Genomic DNA, 24,485 nt, shown 5'->3' on the forward strand with positions numbered 1-24,485 from the left:
CTTATAATACAGACAAAGAACAAAAAGTTGCTGTTTTAGTTTGGAGGACAGGTGTCTGCTAAGAAAGGCAGGAGCTTCTCTTTGAAATGGAGAATGTAAACCCCCTCCCTCCAAATTATTAGAATTTTGAAATCAAGAGGTTTTCAGGCAAAAATATGGGAATTAGGAATAACAGTTCTTTACTAGGGAAATTAAAATAGAAATATAGTACTACAAAGAAACAAACTCCAAACCCTGACAAAGTCAGAGTACAACCTGACACTCCGTCAGGCAGAGTGTTGGTAGCAGTCCCATTAAATGGTGGCTGCATCCTCCTGCAGTGACAAATGTGATTCAGTTGAAGCAGTGCTCTGCAGAAGGTGCATTTTCCCTCCGGAGGTCCAGTGGTCATGTGGAGAAATCCAGTTTTCCTCTGGAGTCCAGAGGAGAAAGGGGCTCCCTTAGTGTCCCAAAACCTCTGTTTTTATCTTGGTAAGAAATGTTGGGCTCTTCCCCCTGGCTGGAGCAACTTCCAATGGGATGAAGTAATTTTATCAGTCACACAGTGGGACTCAATGGGCCATTGGCAGAAAATGGCTCGCTGGAGGAAGGATGGGTTGTGAAAAGATAAAGAACAATGCCCCACCTGGTTTCAATGGATGGCCCATTCTGCCGTTGAGATAAGGATCACTGCCCCCATCCTCAACAGATGGTGATGGAATAGATACCTTTTATTACACTCTGTACTGTAACAGTGCAGCTTATAATTAGGTGCGGCTTATATATAGACAAAGAACAAAAAGTTGCTGGCACCTGGAAGTGCAGCTTATATTCAGTGTGGCTTATAATAATGAAATTACTGTACTCAGGTTATGTAATATAAAGCAAAGAACATTTTTGTACACACAAGTTCATAACTACTCTCAATGACAGATGATTCCATTTTTGGTACTAAACAAAAGCAGCAGCCAGCTGTTAAGATTCTTTTAAAAAAAACCCAAACCAAACAAAAACAAGAAGGAAAAAATCAACCCCTCACCAAAAAAAAGTCAACAAAAAAAAACCCCTTCAAATGCTCTCAGATCCTTCTTGCACCTAAAACTCAACCTTACTCAACCTTACATAAATTTGAAAAGCCTCAATACTAAAATGCAAAATGACAAAAAGAAGGTGCTTAACATTAAAAATGCTATCCTCAGAAACAAAACAAAAATTTGCCAAAAAATACCCCCAAACCAGAAACAAAATTCAAGGTCTATGCTTTCTAAAGAAAGTACTGAGAAATTAAGAGCTCACTGATTTTTCAATGACATTAAATATAAAATACAAATTTCTGTATAACTCCCTTAAGAGAAATATTACAAGTTAATGACACACATATTCAAAGTTTACTTACTTCCTCAAAAAATACACTAGGTAACTTCCTGTTTTTGCTGACAGTATGTGCCCTGGGCTATTCCTTATTTTAACTATCAGCACATGCTTGAGAGAGAAAAAGAAGAAAACCCATGACAATGAAGCCAGAAAATTAATGAGGGGGAAAACTAATCACATCTCTCAGAGGAAAATATAGCTGCCTTTCACTTTTTGGCAAAACCAACACATGAAAATAGATGTAAACAAAATATATTTCCACTTCTGTTTTTCTGTTGAATGTGGAATCTATTTTTGTATGAAAGTATATTACAGTTCCTTAAATGTAAGGACAGATACTGAAAACACAAATTTATAGAAAAAGGGAAGTGCAAACAATTTGTCCAAAAGAATGCATTATGTCAAAAAATATTTTGCCTTCTCAGTTAAGTTAAAATGGAAATACATGTAAATGTGACTTGAAGCAAAGCACTGTGAAAATACCAATCTTCGTTAAAAGTACACTGTCATCCAACCTGCATTTAAAAATTAGTTATAGTGATAATTTTGAGAGCAGAAATGTGTCAAAAGCCATTTAAAACACATATAGCATCTAGTTTTATCCACAACCACGTGATATGAATGAGATACCACCTCAATGACATTTTCACAAATTTTTTTCAGCATCATTATTTTAAGCAAAAATATTCTCTACTTCAGTAATTTTTAGTGACAACATAGATGTAAAAAAAAGCACCATTGCTGTACAAACAAATAATCAATATCACATAAAAACATTTTTACATTCACTTTTTCAGTTTTTGTCTAATAGTTGACAGCTTATACCAACTATATAGCCCAGTCTCAACTGACTTACCTGAGGTATGTACCATATATGAAGAACAGTGACATCATGAATCCATTCAACAGAAAAATCACAGCAACATAAAAGGAAGCAGGGTCTCCCAACCCTAACAAAAAAAGTTAATATATGTTGACAAATATAGAAGAAAGGCCATATTGGTTATAAAGAACTACACATTCAATATACCATCTTAATATATCTTTATTATATATAAACTATCAGTACAATATCTCAGTGTATCTACAGAAAGAGACAATTAAAAAAGAAGTAGGTATCATTATGACTATTGTGAAGATTCAATCAGGAGACCATTGCTTTGAAAAAAAACCAGGAAGAGTAGAGGTAGACATAACATCGGGGCAGTCAGTGACAGAATAGGCCAAGAGGGATGCATTAACTGCACAGAAAAACCTGTGAAGTTTAGAAGGTAGAAGTACTGCTAAGAATATTCTCTAGGCTACATTTTGACTTCACAGAGCATTTTCGAACAGGTTTGTTAATCCTAGACTCTCACTTCCCATCTCTTGCAGGAGTAAATCCATCTTTAAACATAGCACACACATTGTTCTTTGCCTTCTTTGTTTCATTATAAGCCAAGGTATTTTCCAGTAATGCAAGTCTTTCAAATTATTCATTAACAGACGCTTCTGCGCTCACTCTTCTGCTGTTATTCTCTTTTCCACTATTTCTTTAAACCCTTGTGGCTCTAATCATTTCAGCAATACAGCATAAAAAGCCTTATTCATTAAAGTGAAGGGCAGCAAAACTTCATAGTTTCATTTGCAGAACTGATTATTCTCCACTGCTGAAAACACAGCAAAACAGTTTTCTAAAGTAAGATGATGATACACTCACCAAACAGAGTAGTCTGAATAGTTGGTGCTTCTGTTGGTTTTTCTGTTAGTTTTGTTTTTACGGAAAACAGGAATGAAAAGTTTTACACTGTTTATTGTTTCTTGCAAAATCAGAGAAAGTGAACCATTCAAGCTCCAAAGTTCTTACAGCCTTTGTGCAAAGGAAAAATACTACCCCGTCATCACACAAAGGCATTCAAAATGATAAAATAAAACAACTTCACAAACTATCATTGATTATTCAGCTTAAACTGACTGTAGAACACCTCCAAAGCACTTCTTGGTAAGGTATTTTGATTGTCTAATACCTACCTGAGACAAGTCATTATTTCAAATGTGGGGGCGGGGGGAAGTGGCAGTGTCCTTACTTTGGTGTTAAAATCAAGGTATAAGGTTGAAATTCTTATGCTGCATAGTAGCTCACGAGATGATTTTTCTCAGCATCACTAAGCAAGATTTCTCTAAAAAATCTCCAAAATTGAGGAAGGAAACTTTGAAATGTAGGAACTTAGAATGCATTTAGGATCCTTCAGAATTTACAAAAATAATGTACAGTAGGTTTCAAATTACATTTAGGACATCTTACTCTTTGTAACAATCCAACATTATGAAAGCTCAGAACATAACTGAAGTTTTGAAGCTCAGGATAGGAATTTAATCTAGGCAGGAGGACTTATCTAATAAGCAAAACCCACATTTTTTCACCCTTGGTAACACAGGAATATTTATTATTTCTGAAATACATACAGACACCATTGTACGCGTCCAAGGAGAAATCATGATAAACCAGCATTTACCTTCACAGCTTTCAACAGGACTAAGCCCTTTTCCTCTGTTTACAGTCCAACATGTCTTTGTTGGTATACCAAGGAAATCCATAATGGTAGTATACATGCGATACCAGCTGGCAAGGACCACCTAGGGGGAAAACAGAATTAGAAATTTCTGCCCAGAGTAACCTCTCACGACAGCTGGTCCTCATCCAGGATAATTTTCAAACTCAGGATTTATTCTAGCAATTTAGCACTTTTGATGACAATTTTCTAGAGGCCAACTGTTCATTAATAGACTGAAATTATACCTATTGATATTTAGATGCTTTATAACAGAAATCATTTCATGCATCAATCTGTTATATTCAGAAAAAAAATCCCTACATATTGTCTGGAAGGTTCCTCATTTGAGTATTTTCATTTATCAGATATTAAAATCACAGACACTGTTGACAGAGCATAGTTGACCAAATTTAACCCATTCAAGTCAATTTTTTTCTACCTCACAAGCATGTTAGTGTACCAAATCTTCAGGATTTTTAGTCTGTTAAATTTTGATAGGTTAATTTTAAGCATGTATTACGAAGGGCTTCCAGGTGCAATGTAAGAGAGTATTTCCATTTTCCGTGCAAAGGTTGTTCTTATAACAACTCAATTAAATCTCAACACGTGACACAGAAAACATCAGTACTTTATATACATCTCTCAGCAAAGTTATTAGTTAATAACATTACCAGGGTACTCTGTCAGGACATAACTAACTTTATAGAGTTCATAAATGAGTAATGTGGCCATTCCACTTGAGTTGCTTTTAAAGTTATAACCCAGGGGTTCCCAGACATACAATGTGTTTCACCACTACCTCTGCCCCGCGTCACAGAGAATATATGTAAGAAAGATAGTTCTCTCTTCTCATTCCCCATACAATTAATAAAACTCTTTATGTAACTTCATGAAGAGCAAGAACGAAAAACAAACAATACGTGTGAGAATGTGATAGAGTAAATCCTCCTGGAAACCACTTCCAAAGATACAAAGGACAAAAAGGTGATTTAAAGCAATCAGCATGAATTTACAAAGTTAAATCACACCTGCCTGGTTTTATAACATATTCTGGGATGACTGTCTAGATAAACAGACAGTTGTGGATATTTTTTTAATCTAGTGTCAATAGATAATGGTACAAGGGAACATCCTATGCAAGTCTGCAGGATAAACACTGGAAGGAGTGACTGATCCTTGTGCTGCCATTCGGAGGGACATCAGGAATCTGAAACTCCTGATAAAATGGGCCAAAAGGAATCTTCCCAATGGGGAAATGCAAAGTCCTGCACTGGGGATGAACACCACCATGCACCAGTGATGTTGGAAGCTGATCACCTAGAAAGCAGTTTTGATGAAAAGGACCTGCAAGTCCTGGTGGACAATTTATACTTGAGCCAGTAACAAGCCCCTGAGGCAAAAAAGACAAATATATCATCAGTTGTACATCACCAGGACAAGAAAGGAGACTCTTCCCCTCTACTCAGGACTGTTAAGACTGTATATGCAGTGCTGAGCCCAGTTCTGGGCTGCCCAAGACAAGAAGGACATAGAATAAAGATGACTTAGACAGACTCTTTTTGGTTAATAAGACAATGAGCACAAATGCAAATACAGGAAAATCCGCTTGTATACAGGAAAAAAACTTTAAATTTGGGAGTGGTCAAACACTAGCAACCTGCACATAAATGGAGTACATTCAAATTGAAACTGGAGATGACCCTGAGCAATCTGCTCTACTTCACCCTGGTTTAAGCAGTGTTGAGACTAGACAACCTTCAGACAGCCCGTCCAACCTCAGTTGTTCTGGGATTCTAAAATTCATTAATTTTTAATACCAAGGCTTCAATCATCATGGTTCACTTAATCTGTGGCCTTCATACCCTCACAATGTAAATCCTGTATATTTAAAATATGACTACATCTCCTAGACCTAGATTTCGTGCCTCAACATTGTGCCTTACTAAGTACAGTATCCTAAATTCCTGGAAGCTTTCTAAACATCTGTGCCTTAGTGCCTCTGGCAGTGCACGCATGCATACATGAACCAGACACCTGCCCCATCTCTAGACAGACATCAATAGGCATAGAACCAAATCAGTGTCTTTCTTCTTATCACCTGATTGTGCTTTTTTAGGTATACCTGTATGGCATATTTGCATCACTAGCCCTGAAGCTGACATTACCCAAGCATATAAGCATTCTTGCCAAACCAATGTTGCACCAAAAAAACCAAAAACAACCCAATTATTAATTCATCAAGTTACCCATTTAATGCCACAAGTGTCTGTCTGCTGCAGATTTTACAAGAGAATACTCCCTAAAAAGGTATCAGGCTAGGTACTTCATGTAAAAAAAAAAAAAACATTTTTTTTGCCAAAAGATACTTTACATGAAACAGTAAAGTATAAAAATTGAAGTAAATCAGTAAGTAGTACAAAATTGCTAGGTCAGTTGGAGCAGTGATACTTCTGGAATTTCTACTGTTCTCTATCAGACAAGGCAGTAAACATAGAACCCAGAAAACAAAAGCCTAGCTTTTAGACCCAGGAGAGCTCTGTGGAAAAGGCCAGTCCTTTGCTGTAAACGAACACGGAGAAAAGTCAAGCCCTTTCACTAGCTGCCTTTGAGTATGCACTTTAAAGCCAACTACATGGATCTTTGCAACGCACTCCTCATTTCAACTCACATTTTCATTATCACCACCGCACACAAAAATATCAACTGTTCCACAACAATGAACATCAAGAGAGCAAACTTAACACATTATCTCTCCACCACAGAAATGAACACGTTATCTCTGCCATTTTTCATCGAAATGAAAACACCACAATTACTAGAACAACCTGACTATGGAGCAAATACTTGTAAAATAACTTTATTTGGATTATAACACTGTACAGCTACAAGAAATACCTTGCTGCTTTTAATAGTTTTTTTACTGCTTATATGTATAATTTACATAAATTATGTATTGATTGTTACAGACTCATTTTACTTTTTTAAATGTTTTTAATGCTAGAACTGGCTGTACATGCAAGTGAATTGTTTCGTTTATCTTAATTTATTTAACATCCTATTTAGCAATAGGATTTACAGATTGATTTTGATGAATTTAGTTTTAATATCCACTAAACAAACAAACACTTTATTAGAATTTAGCCTTAGTGCTACTAATGGGCTGAAGGAACTGGAAAGACCCCAAAATATCAAAGAGGAAATTAAACACTTTCAGGAAGCATGACTGGATACTGAGCATCTGAAGGAAAAATTTTACTGCCAGCAAATAAATCCACAAGCATCTTCTCACCACCCAGCCCCATTATAATCATAAGAAAATTCTATAAATTTGGACAATGTATTTCAAATGTCAAGTCCCACCTACTGACAGTTTTATAAATACAGTTATGTGGAAACAGGAGTACTCAATATATATACTAACAAAACCCCCAAAGCATTATTTATAGGAAGGCTAGACATTAAGCAGTAAATGACTGAAAGGAGAAGAGACTATTTGTCTGCTTTGCATGCCCACACATGCACAGAAAAGATAAATGAATTCATACCTTATCACCAATTTTTGCGAGCCAGTATAATCCTAGAAAACTGAATGAACAGACAAAGCTACACAATTTGCATTGCAATCAACCTAGTGCTCTTACAGAGTATCAACCACTACACCTGATTGTTCTTGTTTTGATTTCATCATCTAATTTACTAAGTCATCTTTTAGGATGATACCAATGATTCTTTAAGAACAAGTTCATTTGACCAGAAACCTTTGATTTTCGAAAGTCAGACTACAGCTGAAGTCAACAAATCTTTCTCAGCTAAACTAAGTAACTCTTAAGTATTCAAATGATTTCTAGAACTGAATTGCAAGCCCTCTGGAGTTAGAAAAAAAATTCCAAGCAAACTCTAATCAAGTGAGAGGACAACAAAAAGTGCTAATCTACATAGCATTTAGTTCTTCCAGAGCAAGGACTTAAGAAGCAAATGAAACCACTACATGCAACTTGTTCAAATACATGCACACCAAGAACTCCAAGAACTCTTACACACACAGATCCTGAAAGCAGCTCTGCTCCAACAGAGCAGGAGAACGAGCATAAAAGTTAGTACCTAACAATCACAGCCATTATTAGTTGGTTCTCATAAAAATTAACTGCTGCTGGCACATGATATTACAGAAATGGACATTAACCAAAGGAATCTTCCCTTTTCAAAATGTTTGAGACACAATGGCAAAATCTTAAAAGACAGAAACCTCAACATTACTTTAAACACATGTCCTTTTTACTGACAAAAAAGCAGAGTAGGAAGGTGACCTAAACAGGTAACAAGTCCAACATTAAGTATGTACAAAGCAACAGCAGTCAATCCTCCACAGAGGAATTTCCTCTGCAACATCTAAGAAACTATTACCACCCATAGATTTCACAGCCACTATGAACAGTGAAGTGCTTAGTTCTGTCAGTTTTCTGTGTCCTACACAAAATGGAAAACAAAATAACCTCTTGCAATCTGTATCACTGCAGTCATTATTTTCACATGCTACTGATATCTCATACTTCTTATTTCCTGTACATAAGTACATAAGATCAGTAACCTACTTGCTTTCAGGGAAAAGAACAAAAAAAGGCAAGAAGTATAGAATTGGTCTGGAACTTTTGGGCACAAAAGAAGAAATATAAGAAACATATAGAAAGCTTTCACTCTTGATTGAAAATACTTGAACTTTGAAAATTTATCACAATGTATGAATTAACTTACACATTTGAAATCTAGAACTGAAATACAGCATTTAAGCAACACTTCATTAGTCACTGTATCTTTACAACCGCATTTTCCAGAGTAATTTTTCTTAAAAATTTGTTGTCAAAGCTAAAAGAACCAAAGATTTGCAGAAGGTATTATATTTTAAAAATAGCTCACCTCTGGGTAAAGATTGAACCTTTGTAAGGTGTTAATCACTAAAGGATATTCAGTTAGTTTGTCATTCATAATTGCGCATACTCCACTCCAAAATGATGGTGCCTCAATAATGATCTTGAAATAGGAATAATAAAGACCCTACAGGAGAACAGAATTATTATTTACAATTAGAGATGTCATTTCTGCTTCAGGAACCACTACATACAAGCTTCATTTTAAAACAAATTTTGTAACGCAACAAACAGGACAGGCTTACTGAAGATGACTACCCAGTTTTTCAAATCTCTTCTATTACTGCCACCGAAACAAGCAATGTGGGTTTCCTTCCACTTTGTTCCATAGCACACCTAGCAATCTCTCATTTGGGCTGGTAACTATGCATTAAAAAGCGTTTCACAGTTCTCAAAATAAAAGCAGACAAAAGGGGGTTGTGTGTGTGTGTATGCCAACATACAGTAATTTCACGAATACAAGCCGCAGCAATTTGACAAAAATTTTGGTAGAAACCCGGAAGTGCGGCTAATAGTCAGGGGCGGCTAATATGTGAATAATTTTCTGACATTTACAACCCCAGACGTGCCAGCCAGAGTGCCGAGCCAAGCACCTGCCAGTAAAAGCCGGCATTTCGCAATTGTTACAGTGTTACCGTGTTGCCCTGGCTCCCTGCAGGCAGCACGGGGGGCGGGGAGAGAGGCGGGAGAGCTCTCTTCTTCCCTCCTCTGCCGCAGCCCAGGGGAGGGGGGGGGGGGGGGCGCCGCCATTGCCGCTGTTCGGGGAGGACGCGGGGGGGCGCCGCCGTTGCCGCGGCCCGGGGAGCCGACCGGGGGGAGGGGGGGGGGCGCCGCCATTGCCGCGGCCCGGGGAGCCAACGGGGGAAGGCGCGCCGCTGTTGCCGCGGCTCAGGGGGGGGCGGGAAGTGCGCGCCGCCATTGCTGCAGCCCGGGGAGGGGGGGGGAAGTGCGCGCCGCCATTGCCGCGGCTCGGGGAGCCGACGGGAGCCCCGCGCAGCCATTGCTGTGGCCCGGGGAGGCGGGTGGAAGCGCGCGCCGCCATTGCCGCGTCTTGGGGAGCCGACGGGAGCCCTGCGCAGCCATTGCCGCGGCCCGGGGAGGAGGTGGGGTGCTTTGTCCGCGCCCGCCGCCGGCGCCACGGGCGCAGGAAAGCTCCGTCCTTGCCCACCGCTGCTGCCGTAGGAGCGGGGGAAGCTCCGTCCCTGCCTGCCACCGCGGGGCAGCGCCGACCCGGGGTGACCGAGCCCAGCGGCAGCGGCGGCCGGCCCCGACCAGCAGCACCGGGCTGGGCGACCTGGCCCCGTCAGCGGCCCCTAGCGGGCCGAGCCTGCACAGCCTTAGCTCAGCCAGTAAACCCCGCCCTCCCGCGGTTCTGTTACTAATTGCACGCGGGTCCTCGCTGCGAACGACAGAGCGGCTTATATTCGGGTGCGGCTTATCTATGGACAAAAACCGAAATATTAGCCAACACCCAGAGATGCGGCTTATACTCAGTGCGGCTTGTATTCGTGAATTTACTGTATATTAATTGACAAAATATTTAGGAAAAAAAAGGCTGCATAAGAAGACTACAACCAAAAACAAGGTATAAGGTACTTGCAGTTTTGTATTTTAGGTCCTCCAGAACCATACTTTTAGATAATACTTTAGGTGAACTGTGAAGTGATACATTCATAAGGATCAAGTCACACAAATACCCTGCATGTAAAATTGTTATGCACAGCAGTTATAAGAAATCAATATGTATATTTATGCAGAATGCATTCAGAAATTTTGGAAAGCCCAGGGTCAGATTACAGACAAAAGTTTTCCAAATACTGAAACATAATCTAACCATTTCCGTACGAAAAGCCATTTCTCTTTCTAGTGTTGACAGGTGAGAAAAATGACGGTCATTTTCAAAAAGAGTTGTTATGTGACACCTGCCAAAAAATAGTAACAATTAAAATGGAATAAAGAAGTTTAGAATATTTACTAAGTCATACATACCAAAGAACATTCAATGAATACCAGAAGTTTACTTCCAAACTGCTATTGTAGTTTACTCATATATTATATCAATATCCTAATCTATTCAGATAATTTTAAATTGAAAATGTATGAACACAGAGTATTTATTAAATTCTATTACAGGAGTAGTAATAATACTATAACACTATATATTATATATAAAACTGTAATGTATTTTAAGTGCATACACTTAAGGATTAAGCAGCAATTTTTCACTTGAAAAGCAGGCTTCACTCTTCTCTGAATAGGCTTAAGCATGTTTCATGTCAGCTTCACAAGAACAGAATTATTCAGCTCAAAGACAATTTAGTCTTGAGAGGAAAGTTCTAAACATAAATTACCCCAATACCCTCTCTAAAAAGAACTAAAAATTATATTTTTTATTATTTTAAAATACCATATTACTCTGAAGCAATAAATTTAACCTTACCAATGTAGAACTCCTGCAAAAACAGCTGCAAAGCAAACAAAAGGTGCAAAGTTACTCAAATATTTAAGTAACTGAACATGAAACCATGTTCACTGCAGTAATTGCAGTACTACTTCAGAGAACAGAAGAATAGGAACATCTGAATTAACATCCAGAGCCAGATCTTTGAAAATTTTCTGTGGTATTCAGCACTAGGCAACATTTCCACCTACATCTTGCATCATTCAAGCTGACCCACCAGCACCAAATGCACACATTTCAGTTATCAACAACAAAACTGAATTACAAACATTATTTTTAATAAGCATAAATACTTTTAGAATTTTTATTATGCCTACTGTGACTTTAGTCAACTCCTGCTCATATTTTCACTATCTCACGCTAAAAGGCCCGAAGCACACTACAAGCGGCACTGCTAGGACAAAGCAAGGACAACCAACAGGCAGGACCTGGCGGTCTGAAAGGGCTTAAGGTCACTCTGCAGCCATTATCACCAGCAGCCTGCTGTCTCCTGCAGCCATCTCCTAAATCTCCTGGTGTATTGTTTGTCTGGCAGCTTCTTCAAAATCTGCTAACTCATGGAAACACTACAGACCAAAATTTCAAGCTTTAAGGTAAAAGGAAATCAGCTTAGCCAAAAACTTTCTGAAGCAGATCCAACAGCACCTGGACTCCTGCGGCTTTAATGCTTCTTGGTGTGATACAAGTGATACAGCATCATGCTGAAAAAGGAAGGATGAACACTACCAACATCATCAAGGTAATTATTTTGCTGAGAGGTGCACAAGTTAGAAGTTTCAAGTTAAGCTGTGAACTAGAGAACTTGTGAGTTCAGAACCTTATGCCTTAAATGATGATTTAGTGAATTTCTATTTTAGACTAGCCGGTACAAAGTGGACTGGCCCTTGTTTGTCATGTTAGTTTTTTTTTTCTTTCCTAATGGACTCATAAAATAAATCTTAATTTACAGAGCATATTCTGCTTGTAAATATGAGCAATCCAAATGGACTGTGACAACCAACACAAATCTAATTGAGACTGTAATTGCTGAAAAGTGATAGACTCTGCACACAAATAGGTTCCATTTGTCCATTTGAAGACTATCTGTACTGTTGCCATTAGGTACAGAACACAGGAGGCAATATGAGGGACAAAGCGAAGAGACAAATACTGATAAAGTGGTGGGTTAACAGTCTAGGACTCTGACCATGACAAGATCCAGAGAGAGCAAGAGCCGCTCCATTTTGCTTGGGCAGTGCTAACAACAAATGCAGCTTACCATGGAAGCAAAGGTCATAAAGCAAAGGTCATGGGTGAGGATAATAGGAAGGCATTTAAAGGGACCACAGTGCTCCTCCCAGACTGGAGGTGTCTCAGTTGTCCTCTAGGCTTTCTGCCATAGAAAGATCTGGCAGACTAATTGTCTTTAATCCATGAAAATCCTTAATGAAGAACCCTCTTATTCACATAAGTTCTATGGAGCAAAGAGTAAGTGAAAGGACAACCACCCTCCCTGCTTGGACACCAGGGTGCTGACTGGCACGCACCTTCCCTCGTTTTAGCACCTGGACACTGTTGTTGCCTCTGAAGACATGGAGTGAGTCAAGTTGCTTGGACATTGGTAAAACACACAGCAATGCCTGCATGCTGATGCAGAATATAGTCTGAGAGTTAGTGAATGTAGATTTGTTCAGGCTGCATGTTACAAGGTTGTCTGTTTCTGGAAAGCAGCAGGGATAAGAGAAAGAATAACACCTTTGCAAACCCACTAAATTTATGTGGAATGGGAGTGGACTTAATATACACTTCATGCCCCAGTATATATGCCCAATATATATATTTCCACATATTCCTCTAACACAGAGGCTGGAAGTGCTGCTGCTGCTGACAGTACTTGTTATCATGGTCACAACAAGGTTCCTAACTGTAGTGTGTTACATTTTAACTTAATTTTACAATTTACAAGTTTTGCATGCAACAAATTACCACCACAAAAATAGAAAAACACACAAAAAAAATTACCTACAAAAAATCTATAAACCAGCTGCTGGTACAATTAACAACATTTACCTCATGCTAAACGCTTTGCACAGCAGGTCAGGTGGTACTACACTACACTGAAACTTTCCTCAGAGTTTTACAGCTCTACTTCCATCACCAAAGTAGGTTTTTCAAAGACAAGCCTGAGTTCCAGTTAAAAAATGAAAACCTCAATCTTTCACTTAAAACTTCACCTTTCTATGTACTTTTTAGAAAAAAAAAATCACCAAAATTGCTTGGTGTGAGCAGAACTTAATGTTTTAGGAAAGGTCCAGGAGTTGCAGGGCTTACAGTAATTTCACAACTAAGGTGCACCCTTTTGACTAAAATTTTCCCCCGAACCCAGAAGTGCGTCTTATAGTCCGGTGCACCTTATATTATGGGCAAAGTTGTGAAATTTGCCAACCCGGAAGTGCGAGCCCACAACAGTCCCGAGCTGAGCAGAGCCCGCCCGGCGGCGGCATCGGGCCAGCACCGGGTTGGGGCAAGCCCAGTGGCATTGGGGCAGTGCTGGCACAGGGCGAAAGCTGGCAGCGGCGGCGCAACCCGGGCGCGGGGGGAAAGCCGGTGCCATCGGGGAAGGGGCGGCACGGCGCGAGCCCGCCAGCATCAGGGCTGCGCCAGTGCGGGGGAAAAACCCAGGGGGGCATGGGGCTCCTGGCGCGGCACGGGGCACCTGGAGCGCCAGGGCAGCACGGGGAGGGAGGGAGCGGGCTGCCGCAGAAGCCGCAAGCACTCTGAGCCACCGCGAGCCAAGGACGCTCCGAGCTGCTGCGAGCCGCCACGAGCCACGGGCGCTCCGAGCTGCCGTGAGTCAAGAGCGCTCTGAGCTGCCGCGAGCCGTCGTGAGCCAAGGGCACTCCAAGCCGCCTTGAGCCCCAGGCGCTCTGAGTTGCTGCGAGCTGCCTTGAGCCCCGGGCGCTCCGAGTCGCTGTGAGCCACCGCGAGCCCTGGGCGCTTCCAGCCGCCGTGAGCCGCCGCGAGCCGCAGCCCCCCCTGAGTTGCTGCAGCCCCGGTGCCGCGGGAGCCCCGTGCCACGAGGGGGGAGGTGGCACCACGGCACCGCAGAGCCGCGAGGGGGAACAGCATGGCGGTACCACAGAGCCGTGAGGGGGAACGGCATGGTGGGAGCACCAAGCCGCGGGGGACAGGTGGGACAGCAGGAACGCCAAGCCAAGCGAGGGACAGGCGGCAGGGCGGAGCCGCAATGGGGAACAGCACGGCAGGAGCGCCGAGCCGAGCGAGGGAACAGCACAGTGGCTCTGCGGAGCTGCGAGGGGGAACAGCACTGCGGCACCACAGAGCCGCGAGGGGGAACAGCATGGTGGCACAACGGAGCCGTGATGGGGAACAGCATGGCAGGAGCGCCGAGCCGAGCAAGGGAACAGCACAGTGGCTCCACAGAGCTGCGAGGGGGAACAGCATGGCAGCTGGAGCAGCGCTAGCAGAGAGGCGGGGGGCAGGAGCAGTGCTGGCAAAGAGGCGGGGGACAGGAGCAGTGCTGGCAGAGATGCGGGGGGCGGGAGCAGCACTGGCAGAGAGGCGGGAGGCTGGAGCAGCGCTGGCAGAGATGCTGGGGGCGGGAGCAGCGCTGGCAGGGAGGCAGGGGGCAGGAGCAGTGCTGGCAGGGAGGCAGGGGGCAGGAGCAGTGCTGGCAGGGAGGCGGGGGGCGGCCCCAAGCACTGGGAGCAGCGCGGGCAGGGAGGCGTTACTACTTCGTTACTTTGTTGCACACGGCACAGATCCTTGCTGCAAAAAAAAAAGCACGCCTTATAGTCCGGTGCGCCTTATATGATCTACAGAGTTGCGAAATTTGCTGGCTCCCAGGGGGTGCACCTTATAGGCCAGTGCGCCTTATGGTCGTGAAATTACTGTATTTTTATACTAAGGACATTTACATTAGTTCTCATGGGAAGCTGCAAATGTCTTCTTCAGAGAGCAGGTATTGATACGATACAGAATTCCAGGTAAGCACATTAGCTCTATCAGCAATACAGCAAACCACACTCCGTATAAAAACCATGTTTTTCAGCAACTGTATGGAAAGAAACAGAGCAGCCTAATACCTTTCTTAGTTATTGCTTATTGAGTAATAGTTACACATGTTCACAAGGCATTATTTCATTTCTCAGCAACATTCCCAAGACTCCCAGTAAGATTAGATGCTGAAATACATTTACTTCTGCACACACACCAGCTATAAAAAATAACAATTTTACAAAAGATCACACGTTAGGTAAGAATATACAGTAAAGTCCAATGCATATGAGTTACCAATACTGTTCATTAACTCAAATTCAAGTGGTTCCAAATAAGGCAAATAAGTAGTGTTTTATTGATGCAAATAAATTATCTATTATTATGGAAATTACATTTCACATCCAAACATACCACTTATTTCATAAAGAGAATAATGTCTTTAAATCTGATTCTTCCCATCAGTAAATGTTTTATTGAAAGTCAATGCAGTAAGGGTAAATACAATCACAGTTATTTTGGAGAATTTCATACTTTTTCAGAGTTTCATTCTTTTATAAGTACAAAGTGAAGACTTTTCATAATCACACAGCAATTAAAGTTAATTACTCATATTTCAAGAGACAACAGGCCTAATTCTTAGACTTTCTCTCTAAGTCCCAATCAGCATTTTTCAACAGACTGTATTAAGCCAGTTTCTGATGAAAAACATGCAGCTCAGCTCTGTTAAATTACCACCCTTTGATCTCATTAATGACCTTACTAGAAAGGGAATGAAGGAGGCAACAGGAAGGGAATACTATAGTCCTAATGCTATAGACACTTACACAGCTACTATGTACTTGAACTTGCAGATCCCATTTTCTCAACCACCCTAAGAAGCCCTAAAAGCAAAGCATACGATAAGATTTTTGCAGACTAAGGCTAATATGCAAAATCTGATAGATTTCCTATTTGCCCATGTGTTTTTCTAAGAAAAGCAATATGAATGGCATATAAAAAGGATTCTAATTCTGAAGATTAAATACTGAAGAATATAGCCATTCTTTGTCTTTATTTACCAAGAGAACAAATGCTGAGACACTATAACTCAACAGGATGTGAAGGGTATAATAAACCGATCCATATTTTGCAAATATCCATAAAGTGACCAGGTAAGAGATTCTGTTTCCAGCAGAACCGGAAACAATGAGGAACCTGCAAGCATTGACTACTTCTGCAGCTTAGTCAAGTTGTTGCATTTTGAGATTCTGTGTAATGCAATAAGGATGTTTTCAGGAATACGGCCTCAACTCAACGGTCATTATGAAAAAAAAAACCTGAACAACATAACAGGGTGAAGCGTCGTACAAGAATATCCTTAAAAGTCTGAAAACTTTACTGCTTCACATAAATTGGAGAAAATTCACACCCTATAATTAAACTAGGCTCCAGCTGTGGGAGCCTTGGTTTTTAAAATATGGGCCTTAAATCTTAAGCAAAGCAACAACAAAAATTCAAATTCCAGTAAACTTAATCAAAACTCATTACTTTATATCTAGTATAAGTACATTCTTTGCTACTGAAAATACTGTACACTAGGTACATACTTTGCTATTAAGTTTTTACTCCAATTAGGGAAAAAAACCTCCCTGAAATATTTAATAGGTTATCTGGGATTCACAGATAAATTCAATTTCTAGAAATTATAAAGCTCTCTCCCTAATCTGCTGTCAAATTTCAATCAGAGGAAAGCATTTTTCAATTCTCTCCATCATTTTAGTGTTTCTATGTCACTTAAGTAACTACAGGTCTAGGAAATGCTGAATAAACAGATGTAAGCAAAGCAATTCAGGAACATTTCATTCATTAATTAGTTTGTAAGCTAAGGGCTGTTTCCCTGCTACTACTTTGCAATGCAATTATCTAACTGAAGAAACTCCCTCCAGCAACCAGGACTACTGGTGATGTGATTAACAGTTCCAATATCATTGGAATCTCCTGACAGTCTTCCCTAAAATACCTTTCAGGGTATATCTAATGGTAGATCTGACAAATATGCTATTACTTAACATTTGTTAACTTTAGGAATGGATCTCTTTGCAAATACTTTACGCGATTTTTTCAAAACTTTTGTCATTAGCCATTATTTACTCAAGAATATTTCCAAACATAATAACATCTGAATTTACATCCCTCTACAACTGTACGTACTTCCACCATAATTCTTCCCAAACAAGCTGTTGCGTTTTACGTTACTTAACAAGAGTTGCTGCCTTTTTATTTCTTTTCCTAGAAATTAATGATTGGCTAGGACAAATCCATAAATATCTGGAGGTTTTTTTCCTACAAATGTTGTGATACCACATCAACTGCTACAGTAATAGCTTTACAAAAGTTATCACGTAGGAAGTTATTTCCTGTCCTTTTTCAACATCAGCTATGTTTTTTTTCTTTTTCGAAGTTATATTTCTAAATATATTTTGATACAACTTACAATTCCAGAGAAAGCAGGTAAAAAGATCAGTATTTACCTTCCCCCCAGTTTTAGTCCTTCTACTTACCCAGAAGGAATGTGAGCCATATCTTGCTATCAGCTTTTGTGATGAAGGCCTTTCTGTCGATAACAAATACTGCCAAAAGAACAGACGCACCTTAAACATCACTTAAGCACAGCGTCTATAAAAGGAAATGTGAGCTCTGCAGCATTAGTTTTACGTAAAAATCTTGACCTCAAAAATTATGAAAGAAACTTCATACAGCAAGTTCATGAGTACACATAAAAGCTTTAATCACAGACTACTATAGTGACTATATAAACCATCAGGTTTTTAATTTCTGAAATAACTTTCACAGAATAACTTGTTAAAGGGGAATTTCTACATAGCTAGGTTACTGGCAAATTTGCTCAAGCAGAAAGTCAGACTTCTAAAGCATACACAACCCTCCATGCTTTCCAGCAGAAATAAGCTTGTCATGCCAGCACTGCAAGCTGCGACAGTCAACACCACCAGACAGACAATAACTCTTTAACAAGAGTTAGTTACACAAACAGCACGTTTCCCCACTTCTGCCCCAAAGGATGATGAAGTGGTAAAAACCTTTTTGCTTTTCCCTCGCCCTCGTTTCTCGTCGAACCCTGTGTGGGTTTTGTCAGCTCTTCCCTCTCTTTACCGCGCTGTGACAGGCTGGAGCACGGGCCCGAGCAGAGCGGGAGCGCGACCTCGCCGCCGGCTGCGCCAGGCAGTGCCAGACACCGCCCGCCGCCTCCGGGGAAAGAAGTCCCTGCGCTCCCTTACCCGGCAACAGCCACCCTGTGCCACTGGGCAAGGGCATCGCCACTTGCCGGAAAGAGGGACGGGAAGCAGCGCTCAGCCCCACCGCACTTCCCCCAGGCGGAAGGGCTAGCCCCCATCCCAGCGGGGCAGAGGGAGCGGGGAGGGGGCAAGGTTCGGGGCAGGAACCTCACCTCGGAGCCGGTCTCCGCACACGCGTAGGAGACTCAGGGGGCCGCGGCCCAGCACGTCCCGCTCCCCGTCCGCCGCGAGCCCCTCCCGGTAGGGTCCCCGGGGGTCGCCTCTGGCTCCCCGCCGGCCACCACCTCCCCTCCGCATGGCGCGGGCCCCGCCGGAGCCCAGCCGGCCGGGAGAGTGCGGCCGGCGGCTGCGGCTGGGGCTGGCGCCCGGTGACTGCTGCTGGTGCTGCTGCTGACCAGGCTTGAGTGGCGGCGACTCTTTGTTCCTGCCTCGGCTCGGGACGACCATCTCCGCATAGTCCCCGCTGGGGCCGGGGCACCGCACCGAGCCGAGCCGAGAGGGGCAGTGCTCAGTGAGAAGATTCCCCCACCCCCTGGCAGGGCCCGGAGGCCACGGGGCGGAGCCGCAGCCGGCGGGCTCGTAGTAACGAGGCGAGGGGGCGGCCGCTCCTCGTTCCGTCGCTACTGCTGCCGCCGCCGTCCGCTCCGCCCTACTGGACACGTGGGGGCGGGGGCGGTGCTGCCGGCGGGGCGGGGTGCGGCTTCCGCGCCCCCTGCTCCACCCCGCCGCTCACGGACGCGCTGCCCCGGAGCTCCGCGGGAGGGGGGAAGCAGGAGTAGGTGGTAGTCGCTTTTATCTGCTCGCCCTTTCTCTCTCCTTTCAGAGGGCCGGCTGCGGTTCGCCCGCCGGTACCCATGCGGACGGGCCTGCCGTGACCCCCGCGCTGCTGCGGCCTCGTCCTCCGAGACCTCTTGGTGTTTCGCTCAGTTGCCTTTGCCCTTCCCGGGCCGTTCAACTTTGTAACATCATCTTAAACATCAACTTAAACTGAGTCCACCCCAGAAGTGCCCGTCACCCCTCACCCCGCCCAAATTCTCAAAATTTTAACTCCCAGAACGTAACTTGTCTGTGTTGTTGCTGTGTCCTACAGACCTTCCGCACCACAGAAAACACCCTCTTCCTTCTACTCCTTGTTCTGGAGTTTTATTGCGGGTTTGCCTTTGTAATGCGGCATCTTCGCTCATGAGCACCCTGCATATCCAGCTAAACCCTTTCTTTGGGTTCAGATGTTAAAAAGGCCCCGTTGTGCATAAACTCTGTGTAATGTGAACCCTTGAGACATGACATGTTTCATGACTTCCAGAGCAGTTATCTTCAGGAGCTCTCACTAGCAATCCTGAAGCTCCTACTCTAATCACTACTCTTTGAAGAGCAGTGAATGTACAGCAACTGTGGAACAAGACCCAGTTACAGCAAAGCCACTGTTCCTACTCCTTCTTGTGCTCTCCTACTCAGCACAGAACAACACTCAGGCAGCTGTTCATCCGATAGGGATATATTAATATATTAATTACCACTTTTTGATAATGTTGATTAAATATAGCAGAGTATAACCTCTTCAGTAACTGCAACCTCTCCAAACAGATCAATTTCACTCCTTCCTACTTGACTTCTTATTTTTATCTTTCTTGACTGTACCTGTTCCTTGCCTTCCAGGTGCTCCTCATTGCTGTCTTTGGGCTTTTCTTTATCCCTCTGCACTCTTCATTTCATGTTTCTGCTCTCAATTTTTCTATGTTTGAGTTTTCCATACAACTCTGTTTGCTTTTCCTAGCCTTTCCACTTTTTTCCTCTGGCATATGTAGGTTTCTTCTGAAATGTTTACAACCTCTTTATGTCCATCTCCTTTTCCTAATTATTTTTATGAATCCTATCCTGTGAAACACTAGGTTTGAGTCTAATGTGGCAAACATTGTACTAAGCATTTTTTAAAGTATTTAACAGATATATAACTGTCACATTGTTAGCACGGGAAAGTACAGTAATTTCACGATTATAAGCTGCACCATTTTGACTAAAATTTTGGTCCCAACCCAGAAATGTGGCTTACACTCCGGAGCGGCCAGTATATGAACAAAGTTCGGAAATTTCCCAACCTGGAAATGAGAGCTGCGGGCCAAGCCGAGCTCATGAATTGAGCACCCGCCAGTAAAACCTGCAATCGTGCGATTGTTACAAATTGGTTACTCTGTTGCGCGGCGGCGGGAGGCAAGCTCCCGCCAGCACTGCAGGGCAACGCCGGGCCAGGGCGAGCCCGGCGGTGGCAGTGCAGGCGGCAGGCCGGTGAGAGCGAGCCTGGCGGCAGCAGCATGGCTCCGCTCAGCGGTGGCGGTGGAGCTGCTCCTCTCGGCCCCACTCGGTGGTGACAGCACGGCTCCGCTCGGAGCTCCGCCGGCCACCTGCCCGCGTGGCTGGGTGGCTGTTTAAAGGCAGCATGGATCTGTTGGAAATGCTTGCAAAATTACCACACTATTGTTCGTATCTTTTTCCGCTTTTAAATAAACTTGCAGGGTACACTGCCGCAGCTATTGTCTGTATCTTTTTTCGCTTGGAAATAATGTTTCCAAAGTCAGCACCTGCCAGTATACCCCACGATCCCGAGATTCCGTTACTAATTGGCAACTTTGTGAAAGTTCGCTGCCAGCGAAAGTGCGGCTTATAATCAGGTGCAGCTTATATGTGGATGAAGACCTAATGAAGACGATGCTGAAACCCGGAGGTGCGGCTTACAATCAGGTGTCGCTTATAATTGTGAAATTACTGTAATTTTGGTTCAGATTCAGCTTCTGAGGCAATGGAAGTGTAGGAACAGAATGGCTTTTGCTGTCTTTGTGGTAGTAGTAAGGCTGTTAACATCCCAATAAGGTTGTAAATATAAAAGTGTTACTAAATGAACCAGCCAGTGGGACTGACAGAAATCCTGTGTGTCCATAAGTTCTCTTGGCCCCATATTCTTTTCCTTGCTGGGGGAGAATCACCTTCCTACCACTAGCTGTTGTGGGGAGATAACTGCAAAGGATGTGTATTACACTGATCTTAAAAATGCAAGCAAGGAAGAAATGCAATTTTTCATATGAGACAACTGGTCTCCTGAGTACCTGGGCTCTTCTTCCAACATGAATTATGTGTGGCAGTTTCATAGTGCAAGAAACATTTATCTGTGCTTATTACATACTGAATATAAATGAAGGCATTAAAGGAACACCCTTCAAGTTTTTGAAGACTACATACTATTTTGTTCACCTGCTTTTCAGAAGAAAAAGTCCCACAATCTGCTCTTTTTTGTATTTTATTTTAATTAAGTAGCCTAGTTATAAATTCAGTAACCAAAGGAGTCTATTGTCTGAGTGATTGAAAGGTACAGGGTCCAGATAGAGTTATGTACATAAACAGCATAGACGAAGAGCAATATGGTACGTTCTGTTGATTTTTAACTCCTGTAACCTCTATTTCAATTTTTGCCAAAATCAGTAGAGTCATGGAACATTTAGAAACTTGAAGAGCTGATATTATTAAGGTTCATAAAATTGCTGTGGGATGGCTCAGCTGTTGAGATTAACTGGGCCTGCTCCAGCCTGCAGCAGATCGATTACCTTCAGGCTGTTTTGTCTTACTAAACTCTTTGGGCAATTTATTTGAACAGGTACCACCCACAGAACCTGGTTACAAAGGCATATACTACTAAACAGTTTTAAAGGTTTTAAAAGTTACTCTAAGTGTGCACAAACAGAACATCACATTATTGAATGTAAAGGTGCCCATATTCAGCAACCATTAATTGCTATAGAAAACCTCCAATGCTACTTCAGAAGAGCTGCAGTAGAGCAGTAGTACTTTTCTAAAAATAAAATTACATTTGTTTCAACCTATAAGGTACAAGATAGTAAGAAATAAAGCTTGGGTTTGTATTATCACAGGAATTGCATTTTTTTTTTTTGGAGAAGGGCTATGTTTAATATCCAGCATCTCATTTCAAACAGTGTAGCTCATTACTAAGCCTGCACATCACAGCAAATGGAGTGATTCCAATAAATCAGCACATACCTTTCTGTTTATAACAAAAAAGAGGAAGGGAAGGAAAGAAACATATCTCTGAAAATAAATTTTATTTTTCTCAATTCTCAAGGGCGCTGAAGGACATAGGAGAGACATCATCTTAATCAGATTGTCCTAACTGTAATGATGTTTCTTGTACTGCTGTGCATTGTTCCAGTGGCACTCCCTCAGAGCATATTCTGCAGATTTTGTGACAAGACTGCCATTTCCACCTACCAGAGGGCTTTGCAGTGAAGTTTGTGTTGATCCCCCACATTTTCACACATTCAGCAGCAGACTTAATAATAGCAGGGCTGCATTGTGGCAAGTTTGGAAACTTCAGGCTCCCTTTCTTTGGTTCATTTAATCCAAGGTTAGCATGCAATGAAAGCATATTCTAGAAAACTATGTTTCTTAAAAAAACCATTGTGTGATTTCTGCATGGTTAGACATACTCAACCTGGCATTAAATGAGCCATTTTGAGTGCTGACAGCAGAGAGCTGCAGCAATGTGGAGCTCAGAGAGCCTCAGGTAACTAACCGGGACATCAGAGCATTTTGAGCTCCATGCCATATGGCCATAACTGACTTAACTCATTGTTTATACTACTTGAGCTTCAGTCACTGAGCAGACAAATTCTTACTTACAGAAAGATCTTTATGGAACCAGAAATAGTTGGAATCTCTTCTTGTGAAGACGAGGCTGAATATAAGTGTAGAAGACAAAAGAGTCTCGTAAGGCAGAAGTAAAGATGCAGGATTGCCATTGGAATTTGTACATGGAGGAATTTGCTAGGGAAAAATAAAAACAGCACAATGCAATGGCAAACTTTTGTAGTATGTGCTTTGTCCTGTTAAACAGCTTTGTGGGGCCAGTTCACTTTCTGCAGGATATAAATATTCCCCCTTGAGCTAAGCCCTTTTGAAATAAATTACCTATATTCTGAGGAGGGGAAAGTATGCTCCTGGTAGGTTAGTAATCTGATCTCTACACACACATGCCAGCTCATATGTATCTTCTCTCACTTTTAAAGTTGTGGTTGCATTTTGTATATATAAAAAAACATGTAGAACCGAATTATCTGTGTCTGCATGGCTCACTGCTCATACAAACAAAATCTTGTTTCTACTAGAAACAAATAAGAGCGCCTTCCCTAGCTTGCCTACCCTGGCAACAACAACAACAACAAAAGAAACAAAACATCACATGTTTTGAATGAGAGGTCCTGAAAACCCTTCTATCTTTGACACAGAAATTACTTCATTTGTTTTTATAATGTCGATTATAAGTCTCAAACTTCCTGCTGCCAGAATAACACTGAAGAACATTAATGACTCAAAAAACTAATTAATCTCCATCAGAGTTTTTCTTACTTCTTTGCTTTCAGTTTCCAGTACCATATGTTCATGCTACTTCAAGTGCTTTCCTGTAGCTCTGAAAAAAAATAGTTTAAAAAAAAGAACCACTAAGTACTTGCTCTCAGTTTCCAGTACCATATATTCATGCTATCTTAAGTGCTTCCCTGCAGCTCTGAAAAAAAATACTTTAAAAAAAGGACCACTAAGCACTATGACTTCGGGAAAGAAATTTAGGCTACACTGAGAAACTTTTAGGTAGTTCTAGCATATTTCCAGTTACCCTTCTTTCCTTGCGGCAGACAGAACAATGAAAGCAGCATTTGCCCTGTTGATCAGCTGACTGGGGAGATTTGGCAATGCCCCTTCCTAAGGCATGGAGCATGATCATCTCCTCCCAGCTGAGGCCTGGAATTCTTCACTGTTCTGAGGGCTTTTAACTCCTCTACATGACATAATGTCCTTACAGATTTTAAAATTAAGATCTCTTGCTGTATACGCCACATTCTCCTTGCATGGCATTTGGCCA

The 24,485-nt window shown here is 42.1% G+C and overlaps 1 protein-coding gene across 2 annotated transcripts in view; it reads right to left on the reverse strand.

The window, feature by feature from the left end:
• The window catches only part of DPY19L1 (dpy-19 like C-mannosyltransferase 1), a 52,592-nt gene extending 33,391 nt beyond the window's left edge, over positions 1-19,201 (reverse strand). The window contains exons 1-7 of one of the 2 annotated variants that reach the window (XM_033058622.2): positions 18,718-19,201; positions 17,813-17,881; positions 11,253-11,277; positions 10,647-10,734; positions 8,802-8,939; positions 3,849-3,969; positions 2,210-2,303 (exon numbers count right to left, since the gene is read on the reverse strand). In XM_033058622.2, coding sequence (XP_032914513.1) covers positions 2,210-2,303; positions 3,849-3,969; positions 8,802-8,939; positions 10,647-10,734; positions 11,253-11,277; positions 17,813-17,881; positions 18,718-19,012 — 830 coding nt within the window. In that variant the 5' untranslated portion in view covers positions 19,013-19,201. Of the gene's footprint in view, positions 1-2,209; positions 2,304-3,848; positions 3,970-8,801; positions 8,940-10,646; positions 10,735-11,252; positions 11,278-17,812; positions 17,882-18,349; positions 18,505-18,717 lie in introns of those variants that run through there. The other variant, XM_033058630.2, reaches the window with a different exon arrangement.
• Positions 19,202-24,485: the final 5,284 nt, after the last annotated feature.

This window comes from Catharus ustulatus, chromosome 1 (assembly GCF_009819885.2).
Source record: "Catharus ustulatus isolate bCatUst1 chromosome 1, bCatUst1.pri.v2, whole genome shotgun sequence".
NCBI classification, from domain to species: Eukaryota; Metazoa; Chordata; class Aves; order Passeriformes; family Turdidae; genus Catharus; species Catharus ustulatus.